Here is a 19437-nt window from a genome sequence, read left to right as displayed (position 1 = left end):
GAAACTTGGGTCCTTAAGGGATGTGATTTTTTCTGTCTATGGTGACCTATGTAGAATTTGGGTTGATTATAACTTTGAAGCTCTATATTCCTTTGTTAAATTTGTTTTTGATTTTATTAAATATTGTTGGTGTTTTGAACATGGTTTTAATGTATGAGGATTTTGTCTCATTATAAAATGTTGGTGTTTTATATGGTTATAATGATGAAAGTGATTTATAGCTTTAATCTATCCAAAAAGAAAGTCTACCTATCAAGCATGGCAAATAATACCATTAGTGTTGATGTCATTTAGCTTGTTAGTGTAAGAAAAAATTTGGTCTCCCCCATTGGTCTTTTTTTAGGTTTCTTTTGTAGAATTATGTAATATGGATAGGGGAAACATCCAAGAGATATGAGGAGTCATGTCTCACCATGGGGGACTAGTTCAAGCCAATTGAAGTGCCATTTTATTTATGTCCTCCAAAAATACAAATATTGAGCAAGTTTGTATTAACCAAAATAATATCATGTGTATTCTTGTGCATTGGAGCAGACGATAGATTTTCTTGAGGAAGAGTCAGCATGTTGCATAATATTACACTCATCCAACAAAAGGGAAGTAGAGAACTATGTACAAGTTGAACCTAAGGAGGAAGATATGGTCTATCAGTTAAAATACCCTATGGAAATAGAAGGACAAAGCTCCCCTCAATTTGATGAAGGGAAAAAATGACGATAATTCTTTTGTTTACCATTAATGTTATGCATTTCAAAGTTATATGTATTTCAAGAATATATGTGAAACAAACAATTGTCATGAGCTTGCTAGTGTACCAATAGTATTGAATTTCATTTGTGGAAGACTAAGCTAAGAACCCCCAACTCCAATGAAGGTAGAAAACTATGTAGAAGTATGCTCCCTTGTCCTCCAAGCTTCATATTACAACTCCAACAACAATTCATGGATGAATTGCATCGCAGACATGACTCACCAACGCTAGTCAACTCTAGCATTGCCACCCCAATGCAACATGAAAAATCATGATTCGATCCCCCCTAAAGATAAGGATGCCAATGAGTGATACTTCTCCACCGTATTTTTAATCAATGTAATTTAAACTAGCTTTGATCCATCTTAACTCTAGATCTACTAAATTTCGAGAGGGATCAAATTTATTTTCTCTCTGAAAGAGGTTTTCACCTCAAGTGATTTGATCCCTCTCAGTGCTTGGTAGATCCAGAGTTAAGATGGATACAGGCTCGTATATTTATTAATTATAATTATAATTAATTATAATTGTAGCTATTAATTTGTTTGTTTAATTCCCCCTTTTAAATAGGCTATATTCCACATGAATACAATTGGTCAATACCATGGGTTCTCAAGTAAAAAATAGTGGTTAACTTGATCGAGTCACGTTTACTTTAACTATCCAACAACAACAACATAGAATTTTCATTTATATTATTTTAGTTTGAAGTTATTTTTATTTTAACTTAGAGTTATTTTTATTTTTATCAATTTTTTTTACATAAGAGATAGGACATTACAACATCAATTATGTTTCCTCTGAAGACCTTTTTAACTAAATTTATGCATATACATATTTCAAAACTATGGGGAATTAGAAAATTCCTTCTTTAGAATTAGTAAGACAACTAATTTAATTGCAATTGTACTCTCATATTAAGACAAGAAACATGATTTGTAATTCTTAATAATGACATATGAGAGTACAAATTATAAATACATATTTCATCCTTTTTAAATGAGAAAATCTATCCTTTTTAATTCTCATGTATTTTTCATTTTTGGTGTAGCAGGGTCCATCAAAAGTATGTAACAAAGTCACTCCTTGAATGAGGAATTAAATTTTGCATACAATGAGTACTCCCACTAGAAATTTGAGTAAAACCTTAGGGAGATAAGTTGAAAATATGAGTTGAAAAAATAGTTTTATTATTTTATTATTTTATTATTTTTTATTATTTTTACTTTTTTACTCCAAAAATGGTGAATCATCCCCCATAGTTGACATCATCATCTTGAATCCTATTGGTTCTTATAAAGTTTATTTTGGTTGTACATTTTTCTTAGGAGGCTCATTTTAGACCTCAAAATTCCCCTAATGAAACAACTTCAGAAGCTTAGGACTCGAAAAACTACTAAAAATAGTAGATTTTACTACAATTAAGGAAACAGAAAGAAAGAGTGGTGGGGGTCCAAGTGGAATAGATAGGTGGCCACCAATATCTACCCAAATCAGTTAATCCAGAATTAAGATGGATCTAGGGTGGTTTAACTTTTAACATTTAAATAAGCCACATTTAAAAAGAATACCACGGGAAAGAAGCATGGGTTAAGAATACCAAAGGAAAAAACCACGGGTGAAGAATACCAAGGAAAAACCATGGATTGGAGAATTTTATGTTTTTAATTTAATTTAATTATTATATTTTGACTAAATTAAAATGTTAAACATTACAACATCTCTCTCATATTAAACTGAAAAACAACTCTTAACACAATACAATTTAATATATATATTTTTAATTTATAATGTAGTGATATAATTAAACCTTGTAAAAATTTCTCTTTTTTACAAAATCACAATAGTTCAATAATTAAATCATTTTTAATAAATAAAGTTCAATAGTTTTTATTTTTATTTCTATTTTTAATATAAATTGATTTTTGTTTAATTAAATTTAGTTTTAGATGATGGAATTTTTTCTTTATCTAAATTAAATTTTCATAATGACATATTAAATTTTTAACAAAATACATTATTATAGTGATGTTAAATTTTCTATTTAAAAAACTTTAAATTTCTAACAAAACTAATCTATTAATTTTTTTTACAACCTATAACATAATAAAACTAACAATATTTAATCATCTTAAACAACAAATATGAATATATGTATGTAGTAATATGTAATATGTTAGAGATGAAAGTATAAAATGAAATAAAGAACTATAAATATAAATATAAATATTTTCCTAATAATTTAAATATTTGTTATTAATAATATAAATTTAAAAGTCCTCGATGGGGGTGAGGTCCTTGCAGTGGAGGAGGAGCCTCATGTGTGAACACATGTGGAGTGGGGTTGAGGGACAGTCCTTCTGGTCCCTTCACCAAAGCGCATGTAATAGGAGGAGTAATATTAGCATGTTGGCAACTAGTGCGAGTATTAACATTGTGCTGGAGTTTGGGGGTGACAAACGGTCAAGGTGTGGGAAGATGAGGGAGCTCGACATTCGTATCCGCGCTTTGGTCTGGTGCTGGACCTTGCAGTGGCCTCCGAGGAGAAAATGAAAGCATCGCAGGAGGTTACTTGGTAGGAGTGGTCTGTGTGTACTTGTCCTGGGCATTTGTTGGAGCAATGTGTCAAGTTGGACCCTGTTACAAAGCCTCTTTGTTATTGTCTATGTGCGTAAGGACGGGAAGTCAGCAGAACGAGACCTCTTCCATTCCATTTCCTCTTGGCTTATGGCAAGCGTGTTTGCTCGGGCTAGAAGTGGATGCCAGAACCAATAGTATAGGAAACTCCGTGGGTGGTGGCAGAAAACTAGTTTTAATTTCCAATTTCATGACCTTTGACATGGACGCTATGACATTTGGAAGATTGGTTAGTGGTCTCTGCAAGGCGAATTCGGAGGCTGGTCGCCGCCCTGGGGAAGACGTGCTCAGGCACCGACTTCTTTGTCTTCGTATTTCTTTCAATTGTCTGTGTTGGTGTGGTGGGTGATGGTATTTGGTTTCTTTGGTGGTGGTGGTCTTTTTCAGGTAGTGGGCGGTGGTATTGTGTTTCTCTCGTGTGGTGGGTGGTGGCATTTGGTTCCTTTGAAGGTGGTGTTTGGTTTCTCTGGTGGGGGGTCTGGCCTGTGGATTTTGAACACGACGATTCTCCATCTCTACGAATTATGAAACCCCCTATGTGGCATGGGCGTTCCCCCTCCCTAGCCACCCTTGGCCCTGCGGGTGTGGCGGACTCGACAATTGCCATTGGGGCTCCCCACCGAGGTGGCAAGACCACTGGATGCACATGGATGGCTAGTGTGGGAGCGCGTGGAGGTCGTGGAGGAGGTAAATGAGGTGCCAGTAGGGGTGGTGGTACATGGGTTCAGAAGCTGAGTCATCAGGGTGGAGGAACCCGGGGTGGCAAGGGGAATTGAGGGTCTGGTCGAGCTAGAGCGAATGAAGGGAAGAGTATCCATCATTTTTTCTTGGAGAGCTGTCGAGCACTTATCAATAGCTTGATAGAAAGACTGTACACAAAGGAGAGAGTCTGTCGTGAGGAGCATGTAGAGAAGATGGCAACATTGGACCGAATGCACTATTTTCAGTGCCAAGTCCAGGAGAGATTGGTGGTGGTTTGGTGAGGCCAAAATCAACTAACCAAGAAATTAGAAAAGCTGGAGACTTGGCTAGCGCACTTTGAAGGGCATGTTCAGTGTGACTTCCATCCTCCACCTCCTCCAGGAACAACCCCAGACAACCCTGCCTCCATCACATCAGATGACTAGTATGCTCTCTGGTGTTTTTTATGTTTTATCTATATTTTGGTGCCTCTGGCCCTACCGTTTATGGACAATGTCCCTAGTTTCCCTTTTGTATTTTTGTCATTTGGTGCAAATTTTGGTCAACAAACCCGGTCGGGGTGAGACCACCTGTTTTCTAAACCATCGAATGTACTCAATTTTTCCTATATGAATAGAACACTCAATAACAAAAAAAAAAATATAAATTTAAAAGAGATGAAAAAACAAATAAAAGTAGTGTAGGAAATGAGTATAGGTGGAAGGTTAGGGAAGAGGAAAATAATATATGATACTAGAACATGAAAAATGATTATTTTAGTCTAATATTCTAAGCTTTTCACATATTTATAATTAAGCTTTCTGCATATTTATAATTAAAATAACGTATTATGGGGATTTTTTATTAGCAATTGATCATCATGGTGTAAATATTTGATTAATTATTAAAATATTTTTAGTATTTAATAAATATTGGTGATAGGTAAATTTTTATCCATATAATAGTTATTTTTATTAGTGATATGTTGAATTTTTAATGAGCATATTTTTGTATTAGCTATGGAAAAATAATTTACCTTAAATATTATCTCTTTTAATAAATTTCTTCAAAAAAATTATCCCAAAAAAATAATTTACTAGAAATATCTTCAAAGTAAATAAAAAAATTAAGGGGCAACTGGCAGGGAAAGTTCATGGTTAGGTGGAACGTGCTAAGTTCCTGTAATATAAATGCAAGAACAACTTTTAAACTATATGTATGTCTCTCATTTATATAGAGAAAACCCAAACAATAATATTTGCTATAATACACAAAAAGGAGTGTTTATTGGTAGTATATGGAAATTATTCATGATATGTATAATAAACTCTAAAACACGTATTTAGCCTCACATGGGATGTTAATTCTAAAACTATGTATTGAATAATTAAAACAACCTAGATCCATCTTAACTTTGAATCTACTAAGCACAGAGAGGGATCAAATATTTTTTGTACTCAAAAAAGAGGTTGCGATTTGAGAGATTTGATCTCTCTTGAAGCTTGGTAGATCTAGAGTTAAGATAGATCTAGGTTGGTTTAATCATTGATTATAATAAATTATAATTATAATCATAATTATTAATTTCATGATTTTATTTTGTTTTATTAAATTTATTAAATTTAATTTTTATGTAATTTAATCAAGTCAAAATGTCTTAACTAATAATTATAATTATTGATTTTATTTTTTATTTTTATTTTTATGTAATTTGACGAAGTCAAAATGTTTACATAACAGGACATGCCATTATAACATTTCTTCCAAACTGGGTTGGAGAGTGCCTCTCAGTGCATTGAACAAAGTTTATTTATTGCATATGAAATACGTTACTTTACTAAATATCCAATGTAAAATGAATATTATGTTAAAATCCATATAAGATAAGTAATAATATATTTAATTTCGAATGAGATAATATGATGGTACATTGTCACATGATGATGTACTTACAACATTGACTAGTCACTTGGTCATGTCCCTTGGTAGGTCATGTCCTTTACATATCATGTATCCATTCATTTATTATTAATTGTAATTTATTATTATTACTTTCTATTGATGTTTTATGTATTTATATATTTTTTTATTGAGATTGATTCACTATATATTTTTTCACCCATCTTAATGCTTTTACAGTGAAAAATTGAAAGAATTGGGTTATAGGAGTAATTTTATCGAAGGGACATAGTATGAAGAATTGAGGTTTGAAACCTTTTAGGGCCAATTTGAGGCCTTAAATGAATTATTTTGGGGTAAAAATGTCTTGTTTAAGTGATAGGACCATGAAACATTATTCTATACTCTAAGACCTTCCCAACATTAAAACATATGTCAATAAGTGTTTAAATACAAAAATTATGCCTCCTAGAAGTTGACCTATCACGATTGATTGCCATAATTCGAGAGGATGCAACATTAGCCATGTTATTCATGGAAAAGGGACTAGACATGTGAATACTATAAAAAAGACTATAGAAAGGTCAAATTGGTAACTCTAGTTGAGAGTTGAAGGATACAAGCTTAACCCCTAGTTGGCTATTGAGTTGTGTTATATCTAGACCACTGGGAGGAAAAGGGTTCTCATTCATTTCAAATTGTATCTTGTTCTATAGTAGAGAAGAACAATTTGGGAGTCGAGGTGAGAGAACATAATAGAGGGGTTTTGTGTTATTTGGTAGCCCATGGGCTACATGTAACTCCATAGAGAGTAACTTCTCCTTTATACTTGCATTACTTCCATTCAAGACAAAAGAGAGTAGCACAACCTTAGCTTCCAGTTGGATTTTCTCTTAAAAGGGTTTCACAGAGCATATCTTAGTGTTCATTGTGATTGGTGTGTTTGAATTTCACTATTCTCTATTTTCTTCCTTTTATCTATTGCATGCATAAACAACAAAATTAATAATAACAAATATGGAATCTAAATGAAGAAACCATTCAAGTACATATTTTGGTTTATTTTAATAGATTTTTTGTCACAAATTGTCCTAGAATGGAATATCCACAACAATTTACTAATCAACATTCATTACATTTGCCACCCCTTTAAAATGATTTTTTCTCAAAGCATTTTATGGAAAGGTTTTGCATCTTTGTTTTCATCGGTAACACTTTTGCATGATTCTTTATTCTTGAATCGGTAATGGTTAAGCACATGAGACAATATGATCTTCGAAGTGTTAAGAAGACTTGATGAATTGTGGATGGGTTAAACAATGCTAATTCAATTTCTATATGGAATTGTGCTTTTAAAGGGCTATCAAAGATTATCTATTAGATTGTGAGTCTTAAGATGACTTCTACTTTGAGATCAATTGTAATAACATTAATATCTTTGGAATTGTTTTGAATGTATCTTTGTTTCAAACAATATTGATACACTAACTAGTCAAAGTGTCAACTCTTCTGATTAGTATGTCGATAAGGCGTATTTGCAACTTGATCTTTCCTTCTCATACTTGTATTATTTCCTTGATTAACTTTTGGTATTATGTTTTATTCATATACTTGAGTTTCTTTCTTGACCATTAAATGTTTATTGGGAAAGATATTTGGATATTCTATCATTTGTACTTCAACATTTTACATATCACTACTTTAGTAGGATTAGACATTTTTTCTTTACCAACTAGTGGTTCTTTGTTGACACATTGGTTTAAATTTAGTTGTGTTTCTTTTCATCCTTCAACTTCTTGATCTACACAAATAGTTTTTTACTATGGCCTTTTAGGTGAGAAATTTCTTTATCATTTTCATGAAAATCTTGTCAAATATCAAATTCTAACTATATTGAACTATAACCCTTGAGATATCTTTAAGGTCCTTAGGTGCTTCTAAATCTAAATCTAGTGTAATGACCTCCAATCTTATCATCTTCTTCTTACAAAAGATAGCCAAAAATTTCTTTTTTTATATTGAAGATGAACATACCTAGTTTTTCTAGCCAAGTTGAACTAATAATTTTGTTAATGTCTTTAACATAAACATAACATTGGTTTTGAATATGAATTTATAGTCATTGATTGTTACTTATAACTCCATAATTTCATATTCATTGTAAAAAGTGCCTTTATTTTCAATTATACATAGTTTTGGAATTAATAAATGATTTGTGAAGTTGATGTTGATGCAATTTTCCTTAAGGCTTGCACCAATAATTATGTTAGTATTTTTTCTAAATACTCTCTTTTAATATTAATAATCTAAAGCACTATATTGGAAGACCTTTACATAAAAAATCTCCATTCCTTCTTTTTATTAAAAACCATTTTTGGGTTGGTTGAGGTAGGAGTGGGAGCATTATTCAACCCCGACGAAAAAATTGTTTCACAATATGCTTGGGGACTTAGCCTAGCGACCAACAATCGAGCTGAGCATCTATAACTATGGAAAGGTTTAGAAATAGCTATTGCAAAGAAAATACCTAACCTAATGGTTTTCGATGATTCAATGCTTATTATACGTCAAATGAACAAGACTAATAAGGCAACATGTTTAGATTTTTCTCCCTTGCTCCAAAGGATTATCATAACCACCTCTTAGTTCGAGCAGTTGGATCTCTCCCATGCGTATATGCATTTGAATTCGGTGGCAAATTCCCTAGACAATATGATTTTGTTTGGGTCAAGGAATGATGGAAATGAATCATTGTTTTATTATTTTCCCCTTCTCTCAGTTATGATTGGAATTCCAAGGTGCATTGATCTCCTTATTAATTTTTTCATCATTGGAATTTTTTTTTGAAATGTTTTGAGGCTATTTTCCTCCCAGTCAGCCTGTCCTTTGGCTCAATTCTAGAAAAGGAAGGGCCTCGAGATCCCGCGGCCTTTCCTTTTCTGGCCACAGATCCTTTGGGATCCTTCTTGGTGTCATGTTTTCATTTACAAGTGTCATGATCTATTATCCCTCTCCAGTACTGGGCGTCTAGTCTATTTAATTCATTTTTGGTGGGATTTGTTTTAGAATTCCTTGACTGCACAGTTTCGTTCATTAAGAAATGGGATGGATTTAATTCTTCCATACCGTGGCATTCATTAGCTGTATATTCTATGTACTGCTAAGGATTCTGATATGGATTTGGAAATATTATTACAGTTTGGCTCGTGGTAGAGCTTTAGCTCTGTTTATTTAATGAATCATCTAGCCTCCCAGATTTTCCAAGTGTCATTAATTCATGATGGTTTAGGAGCATGGATAATATTTGTTTGTTCATTAATCGATTAGGTGCAGAGGTTCTTTTCAAAGATGGAAGACTCTTCTTCAATTCCATAGAATGTCAATGCCAACATGTCTGTTTGACAAATTATTGGAAGCAACCAAAGCACTCTTGGTTTCTATTCACCATATGGAGGATATGGTTGAAAGGCAAAGACAATCTTTTCATCTCTTTCTAGAAGCAAAGTTACTCAGACATCATTCCAATATGGAGAAAATGTTGAATGGCTTGCATGAGGAGGTTAATTCTCTCAGTGCTCAGGTTTCTACATTGGAGATCTCCAAGAATGTCGACATACAACTTGACTTGGGGGGCGTTGGTTCCAGTGTTGCTTCAGAAAGGAAAATATCTCATCACTCCTAAGGATTTGACACTATTGGTCATGGACGCTGTTAATGAATGGGTTCCTGGTTTGTGACTAATGTTTTTAAAAAATCATGATTATCTATGCTGCCATGTAAATATCTCTTAATAATTGGGTCTTGTAATCAAGTATTCAATATTTATGTATTCATTATAGGAAGGAACTACAACTCCAGAGCTAGTAATCATTTTGTATGAACTGATGATCTCCTCTTTTGTCAAAAATTATAAAAATTGTGTAAGGGTTTTGACACATAATCCAACTTTTATTAATATCAAAACCCTTACATGTTCCTTAAAAAAACCATTTTTGGGTCCCCTTATTACTTCCTTAATAATTAATCACTTTTGAACATTTAAATAGCTCTTAAACATAATCCTTTATATATATCCTTTTGAGTTTTATTTATTTATATTTTAGATTGTCCTTTTTATAATAACCTTTTTCTAAACTTGAAATTATATAATCTTTAACCCTATATTTTGTTATAGAGATACAACATTTCAATGAATTCCAACTAGCTTATGAACTCGCTTTTAAACTTGATAGTTCCCTATTTACCCAAATTACTCTCCTATTATGACTAAAACTCACCATGGAGGAGTTAGTGGTTTCCATAACCTATTCATCCAATTGTTGTAAATTCCTCTAATTTTGTTCTAAAGTTTACAACTTCTCATCCTAAGGTGATTGTCCTTTTAGTGTAATCTTATAAAGTTCTACTTCTCCTCCTCTAGTCAGTTGCTCATTACACTAGTGAACCATGCCTTCTTCTATATTTGCATTATCAACAACTTAAGAATCAATGTTAGAAATCCTCATCATTTTCATACAATATAGCTTGAACAACTTCAAGTGATCCACTTTAATAGTAGATAGATCCCTATATAAGATGACAAATCCAACTTGAAGGTGTTCTCTCCAATAAGATCACTAATAGTGTATGATCCATATCTAGGAGGATTTTGTCTTTTGTTCTTTTCATCAAAGGTCTGTTTCTAAATATAAACCTAGACAATCTATCATGTGCAAAATTGTTGTTATATATAGTGTTTGATCATGCATAGAAATATTCTTATGCTAACTCTTCTACAAATCCTCTTAAACTTCATCATAAAATTTGTAGATGTGGTTAATGAACTTGATCACTCTCTTACTTGTAACAACCACTGTTGCCATCACATGTTACTCAATTCTAATTCACTAACTTTAATATGCTACATAGACAAAAAAAAACTGGAAATGTTTATGGTTCCATCCTATTCATGACCAACAAAACTCGTGCAATTAGTTATTATATTTTTTTCACTCCAAAGTCTCTTGGAACCTTTGAATATCATTATTTTGTAATGATTATATCTTATATGATCATAACGAGAACATGAATATTGCTAAATCTATACAAAATCCTATCCGCCAACAAATATTTTCATAACTCTTAAATTCCTTGTGGTATGATCACAAATGTTTTGCAATACTAGATAAATATGCATAGAATTTTGACACTATGTATAAAATTCCTTGAATTCATCGAATTTGGATTTTTACAATTATGAAAAGAATTTTAATCTTAATGTTGATAGTCTTGATAAAAAAAAATTATAATCTCCTTTGTCATTCCTTTTTTATACTTAATAATAATGCCAAATTAACATGTATACATAATCAACTTTATATCATGCACATTGTTGATCTTGTTGAATGGTTAGAGGAACTAAAGAGGTTGGCGACCATTATTTGTGATCATATACTTATCCAACAAATAATGTCATCAACAATTAATAGCTTGAACTAACGAGTATTAGATCTAATGGTCATAGACTAATAGTTTATAGGTGTGTCATTTTTTTTTTCTAAATAGAATGCAATGAGTCTTTAACTAATATATCCAAAATTTTCCATCTAGATATTGATGTATCATTGAATTTCAAGCAAAGTGAGGACATGAGTAGCCACTAGTACTTGATCATGCCAAATGATTCAAGATAGGCAACTTCTCAACTAAACTAGAAGTAATCATAGTTAAGTGTGTTGAGTGGTGTAAGATGTGAGAGAGAAATATATGGATTTTAGTAAATAGTTTGTCATACCTATGGAACTACATAGGTTATAAATTATAGTTTTGGTGAATAATTAACCTCCAAGATGAATTCTTCACTACATTAATGGCCAATTGATATATGTTCATGTGGAATCTAAGATAAACAACTTCATGTTGAATAAAATTAATTGACACTTCCTCTATGCATGATGTTACAAATACTTGGTCAATTCAGTTTAAGTAATTCCTAGAATAATAATGACATCCAAATAAATGACTATAAATGAGCCAAATATAAAGTGACAAACTTTAGTTAATCACCCTCTTAAATTTTGTAGCTTTAAATACTAGCCAAAAAACTAACATCATTATTCATTCCAATAGTGTGTGGCACATCTTAAATGATTTTTTTCATGTAGGTTTAGAATCTATATGAATGTAGTGATAAGCTAACTTCTTATTGAAAAATTATATTTATAATTGAGCCAATAAGAATGAGAAATAATGTATATTGATTCTTAAGATTGATTATGTTAATTAATTTATTATCCACACACATTCCTATATCCCATCCTTCTTTCGAACCAATGTGATCATTGGTCCACATGGCAATGAGTTAGAGTGGACGTGTCCATTCTCTGGCAAGTCTTGAATTTTCCTCTTAATCTTTGCCTTCTCCAATCATTAAGTTATATATAATTCCTCTAGGGGAAACCAAGTCCGTATGGTAGATTCATATTGCATTTGAATGTGTAACTACTAGATACATATCTTAAGATTTCGATAAAAAAACATTGTATCAAATTGTCCTATTACTTCTACTCAAGTGACTTTGCCAAATAAAACAAAACAAGCAATGCAAACTATCCCAAGGCTTTTATAAGTCTCCAAGCTTTAATGGTTGTAACAAGCACTAAGGGTACTATAATTTTCTATCATATTGCAAAGTATGCTTGTTCATCATTCACTAATATATATTGGTTATTACATTATTGACATTGTGAATCCCTATCCCATAAATATGGATTGCCAAAAATTGACACAACAAACATCCATAGGTTCAGCATTGAATTTTAATCCATCAATATTGTTGATTGAAATGAAGAAGTTTAGTGTCGTATTTGTGTCAAATAACTACTTGTTCTTGCAAATTGTCCAACCTAAGGAATAGGGTTCATGCTATTCTATTATAGGGAATTATGCTTCTTGACTACCACTTCTAAGATTAAATCTCATTAGTTGCTAGTAACAAGTGCTTTATTTTAGATCTTAATTAATAACTATTTTCATGCTCCATGAAACTAGGATGGATGATTGACATGAAGATATTTCTTCAATCATGGAGCCATGTACTTCCTTGCCTCTTTTTCATGAATATGTATGCTTCCTTGGTAGATTTGGAGCTGATATTCTATTGCAAATGTTAAGCATATCAAACTTCTTTTACACTAGGTTGGTTAGTCTACCAATGGAATTGTGACTATATGTTTATTTATTTTTTCCATCACTTTAAGCCTAAGAGTATAGTGTTTGAATTCTTGAATTTAAACAACATCAAATGATTTAAACTTTATCACAAATACTTCCAATGTTGTTATTTGTACTTGTAATAATTGATTAAATAAGAGTTATCTTTGATAGCAATCTTGAACTCAAACTCTTCATCATGACTTGAGTAGAGCTAAGTGTTTGTTTACACTTGCATAAGTTCAACCATGGCAAATCTTATTTGCACATTCAAGGTTCTATGAAAGTAACTATGCCTTCATCTATATATAATATATACCTTATAATAGGAATCACATTATCTTAACAAATCATTAAGTCATAGAATGTCAATTTCAAATGTAGGGTGAAATTTCCACATTCATCTACACATTGGATCCCAAATTCAACTATAAAGATAAGATGGCGTTCCATTTTGAATAGAATGTCTTCAAAGACTTCTTTAAGAAATGTCTATTTAATATATATAATTAAATTTATTTATACTTTTGTCAATGGGTAATGATTACAGTTATCAATAACTACTTTCATGTGTAAAAAAAAATATTTAAAATATTTATATTCCAAAACTAAATATTATGTATTTGTTTAATTGTTTTATATTACAATGGTTTTAAAAATTGAGAATAAACCAGAAAGGATAGTGCCATGGAGAATCAACTATCATGACTACGAGTGTTTGAGTTATCCATCCACGTTGACATGTTGTGTCATTGTCCTTCACAATATTAATGCACTCAAAAGTGACAGGATATTAATATACCAAACTTTTGTCATGTTACCTAGCTACAAAATAATCTTGCTTGCCACTAAAATTGATGAATGTGCAATCTAACAGTAATGAGAAAAGCATGATTAATCCCATTTTAAAACTGTACCTACAGACTATCCATTATTTTTCTAAAGTACGCATTGACATTTCATAAAGGATTCATCAATATGGACTTTAGTTCTTTGGAAATGGGGTAGTGAACATCAATTTGGACTCTACTTTGAAAATTGGGGAGTGAACAGTGTCAGTTGAACGGTCGTTGTTGGATATAACAAATCTGACAAAAAAGTTAATTTTCTCATAACTATTATGTCATGTCCTACTGTGCTACCTAAACGTCCAATTTTCAACGTATCAGACAAAGAAAAATGAATAGCAAATCGAGTAGCAAGATTCAGAAGGGAAGGCTGGAAAGAAATACCCGACTCCAGGAGCGAAAGTGAATGACATGCACATCAAGTAGAACCACTCAGATTCAGTGAGATCTTCAGGAGATAATGCAGCACAGGGTCTTCTGGTAGGTGGGTTTGTTTCTCCCGCAGAAAGAGATTCAAACAGCTCTCTCAGTTGCAAGCTTCTCTGTGCACAAAGCTCTTCAGGGCTCAGTTCCATGGGCTGCACAGTCTTCCTCGTCTTTATTCCCCCATTGTAAAACCCATCCATCCATACCAACAACCTGTTATTAAAACAATGGGTATCAGAAATAATAATGCCTTCATAACATAACTTTATAATGCTAAGAAACTATAGTAGTTATGAACTTTATAATGCTAAGAAACTATAGTATTTGTGCTGTATTGAGCTTTTTTTTTCAGATCCATTGTAGTGTTAGTGTTAGTTTTGTATGGATGAATCATCCAGATGTAATTCATCTTGAGGATAAATGAATCATCTTTGTCAGGATAAATGAATCATTTTTGGAACAGATGAATGATAGTTTATTTTTCATCTTGAATGCTAGTCTATTTTTCATCTTTTATCTTTCAGACAGATCAGATGATCGTCCATTACATTGGTAACAGATCAGATGAATGATAAACTATGGTCTAATTTTTGTATAGAAGAATAATCAAGTGTGGTTCATTTTCAAGACAGATAAACAACAAATTATTATTCTGAAGATAATGATTCAACAGAAAACTACAAGACCATGGATCAGGAAGAAGAAGCTCAACACCATTCCAGACTCAATTCTGAAGTAGAGTTGTGATCAAACGAATTCGAGATCGAGGTAAAAGTCAATGTTGAGTTCATGGGTTTTTCTGAAAAAGTTTGCAATATTCGATGAAAGTTTCCATATGAACTCGGAATTTTTCCATTAGAGAGCAGCACAAGAATTCCGGATTTGGGTGAAATCCCAAGGCTGATAATGAAAATAAGACCAGAAGTCGGTAAGAAAAAGCTTATGACAGTTAGAACCAATTAATGGGACTGAAAGGCCGACTGTGTACTGAAAGTATAGGGCTGAGAAAAGCTGACTGACAATGGAGTTTACTTGCTGAGGTGGGTGTGAAGCGCGTTAGGACTTTTTTGGCTAATTTTCCTCCATTAGAATATATACCACAAGAAGAAGAAAAAGAAAAAGCTCAGACAGCTTCCAAACTGGGTTCCTTAGAAGCACAAGTCTGACAAATGACATTAATGGATTCTAATGTTAGTAACGCACAGTGCAAGGACTTTTTGATACAAATAAAAATAATAGATACCCTTCTTGATGAGAAAATTGCCAGAAGACTGCGTAAGTCCATTGTATACTTTGCACAGCAGCTTGCATCTGTTGCCTCAACCTAGTCCTAGGCACTTCTGTGAAATCGACAAGAGCCATGGCCTGCAAGAAAATAATGGAACACCACGTTATTCTAACAATTTGCAATCACTTCAATCAATATTAATCCTCAGTGACAGCACCATATGCCAAACCCAATAATCATAATACTGAAAATAAGTAACATACAACCATATGCCAAACCCAATAATCATAATACTGAAAATAAGTAACATAACCTGACCGGGTGAAGAAGTAGTTTCTGTAAAAAAAAAAAACTGTGCGAAAGGAATTCGAAGGAATTCCAAACGTTCCATGTTTTAGTAGTGTTCACCCCAAATGTTAGACATTTAAATTTTCTTTCACATAATTCTTTCCAGAAACAACTTATTCATTATGACTCAAAACTTTCATCAGGACTCAAAACTATGGAAATCTGCACTCAAAAGACTAACCTGGTATGGCCTAGGGCACCTGCTTCTTTACTCCATACAATAGATCACAAGATCGATCCTTTCTAAGATTGAAAAACTCAACAAACCCACCTCAGAACTCTAAAGTCTATCACAGCTCCAAAGATACCTGATTAACTTTAGCCTTCTATCCCTAAAATATGCAATGCACTCCACAATGTGATAAGCACAGAAATCTACAGTCCCTTACACTGAAAGTTCCATAACTCAATCCCCTTCAACTCCTGCACCATGACTGAACAAAGCCCTTGCAGAAATCTGGCCTGCTTTCCACGACCAAACTATGCATATTCTGCCTGCGAATCAAGATAAATTCAATAACACTCAACTACCATTCTTCTCACTGTTCCAACTCCTTCTCCAAGCTCTGTGAAACACCATAGAATGAACCAGCAAACCCATTGCCAAAATGAGAACACAAACACACCTTGCCTTCCTCCAACCCTGTATTTCCAGATCCCAATTCAAATCCAAGCTCCCATTGATATAGTCCCTGAACCAGTTCCAGTCCTTGAAGGAAGCCAAATATAATTGAAGCTATCAGGAAGGAAACCAGGTGAGATTTAGTTCTAGGGTTAAAAGTTAGAGATTGGTTGCTATCATGGAACAAAACCGAGGTCGATCAGCGATTCCTGTTGTGTTCCCAACGGCCAATAGCTTCGGTGGATCTAGACTTGGATTGCTCCCCTTTGACGTTATATGGCGGCCATGTGTCATATGACTGGCAGGTAAACCTGCCGGCACCTCTTGTACGAGCACTCACGTGGGCTTCTGCTTACTGTTAGGTGGGCAATCCTTCAGGCCAATATACCTCCAACACTTCACCTAAGCTTCACCACCCCCTTTGACCATGATAACCATGGTTTGTTTCCAATTGGGCCACCATGGTCCCCTTTCTCTCCATGTGTTGAAATTTAGATTGGACAATTGATCCCTTTTGTGATTCCAATATTGTCACACCCCTTTAAAAAGGATTCCAATTTTGTCACAGCTCTTAATTTCTTGATTAGCCCTAATTGTATGGGATTCTTCTGCCTTGGCATTCCCCAAACTTTGGACACTCTCAGTTGGTCACCATTATTCTTCTTATCGTACTCACATCAAGGCACATAGGGACGCACTCCCCTTTGCATAAACAATTGCAAGGCTTCCAAGAACGTGCATGAATCTTACATTAGCAAGGTTGCTAGGGATTTCAAACATTGGAGTTACCTAATTGGATTTTTCAATTCAACAAATACAACGTACTCTCATGGACTTATCTCTCATGGACTTATAGGGATGGGAAACTTTGATGGATTTTTCAATTCACAAATACAATGTGCTCTCATGGACTTAAAATTTCAAATTTATGATTTAATTATATACATAGGTCTCACTTGGACCAAGGAAAGCATATGGCCGAGTTTGGTATGGAAGTTTGGTATGGAATTAAATATGGGCAAGTTACATGGCATATAATTAAATATGGGCAAGTTACATGTGTATAAAATAATTTAATAAAAGTGATGTTACATAGGTTTTTATTCTACAAAGATTATCTATTTAAAATAATTAATAGATTATAAATAAAATTTTGAGTTGGAGAGTTTATTTTTGTTATTTTTTTATCTAAATTAGAATTTTTCAAAATAACATATTTATATATAAAATAGATAATTATATATTTAATATTTTTTTCATAAAATAACATATTTCTATATAAAATATATAGTCATATATTTTGAATAGAAACCTAACTTCTCATTTCTTAATAAATGATACATATTTTATATTTAAATATAAATAGTTACATATTTTGAATGAGAAAATTTGTTACCCCTTAATAAATGATGCATATCATATATTTAAATATAAGTAGTCACATATTTTGAAGAGGAAAATTTGTTACCCCTTAATAAATGGTATATATTATATCTTCCAACTTTAAAGGAATATTTTAATATTTTTAAAGGAAAATTTTGTTTTAAAAACTCTTAATTGTGTTTTTTAATTCATGTAAGCTTCGTCGGTTGTAAAATATATGTATTGAATTTTTTTCACATCCTCCACTTGCTCAACATTAGGTGGATACCACACTTTTACAAGACATATATTAGCATGCATTTAATGAGAAGGAAGTACATTAATCCACATCACATCACCCTAAAGGGTATTAAATGCATTCTCTCTAGTGATGCTAATGAGTATAAAATGAAGGTGATACAAGTCTCCTACATGTGGAATGAAATAGAAGCCCATGTGATTAAATATGGCTAGAATAGAGGTAGAGAGCATTGTCTACGAGCTAGGGGTGTGTTTGGACCTCCAACCAGGCCTGGAATTTCAAATCCCTGTTGTCTGTCAAATGAAAATTTGATGACGTTTTTGAATTTTTCATGCCCTTCATTTTACGTTCTACTCAAATTTCTGAGTGTCAATATAGAAACTACTCTTACATCTCAGCTTCCATTAATCTCCCTCCGAAAGTGCCTTGTTTTCCTAAGTTAACATAGGTGTTTTTAAATAGCATGCAACCATACTTTTAAGACTTTATGTACTTAAATGCTAACATGTAAAGAACACTAAAGAAAGCCACATGATTAAGATGATAAAAATCCTCAATTATTTGATGAGAAGTTGGAAAATAATAACACAATATAAAAGTATGACATTTAAAAAGACAACATCCCTCCTAATCAATAATAAATATTGATATGATGAGGAAAGAAGTTGGAAAGTAAGTTGTAACAATATCTTGATTAAATAGAGCATTTAATAAGCCTCACTCGATACATTATAGATCAATTACTCAATTCTCCTTTCGATGGTAATGTGAATATGGATTTTATACTTTTTTCTTCTTGTACATTGATGATTTCAATTAGAAATACTTTTGATGGTTTCATACTTTTGAATGTTTATGATAAAATGATGAGGCATCATGCTCTACAAACATTAGGAGCAGGAGAACATGTTAGATGTAATTCGGTATCAATTTTAGATCTCTCTATTAAAGAAAAAGACAATAGATAAATATATATTAAAGAAAAAGACAACGTATAAATATATATGAAGAGTGCATTTAATCTTCAATCTAAGTTTTTGTTATAAAAAAGAACCTCAACGACTAGTTACCAGTGGCAGTGGTAGGACACAAATACTTTCTCAACATATGTATTTATTGTAAAAATGTTTTAGGCAAAAATATAATCGCATGTATTTTATAATATATGGATTTCTATGTGTA

The 19437-nt window shown here is 32.6% G+C and overlaps 1 protein-coding gene across 1 annotated transcript in view; it reads right to left on the bottom strand.

Moving 5' to 3' along the window:
• Positions 1-16878, bottom strand: part of LOC149236304 (basic helix-loop-helix protein A-like) — a 45183-nt gene extending 28305 nt beyond the window's left edge. Inside the window, exons 1-3 of the mRNA XM_089372373.1 lie at positions 16191-16878; positions 15677-15798; positions 14392-14646 (exon numbers count right to left, since the gene is read on the bottom strand). Coding sequence (XP_089228499.1) covers positions 14392-14646; positions 15677-15795 — 374 coding nt within the window. The 5' untranslated portion in view covers positions 15796-15798; positions 16191-16878. The remainder of the gene's footprint in view (positions 1-14391; positions 14647-15676; positions 15799-16190) is intronic.
• Between the last annotated feature and the right edge of the window lie 2559 nt (positions 16879-19437).

This window comes from Pinus tabuliformis, chromosome 8 (assembly GCF_031772625.1).
Source record: "Pinus tabuliformis cultivar Carrire ecotype Pingquan chromosome 8, CPIR1, whole genome shotgun sequence".
In the NCBI taxonomy this organism is placed as follows: Eukaryota; Viridiplantae; Streptophyta; class Pinopsida; order Pinales; family Pinaceae; genus Pinus; species Pinus tabuliformis.
The sequence above is the reverse complement of the archived record's forward strand: the minus strand, read 5'-3'. Positions and strand labels throughout refer to the sequence as shown.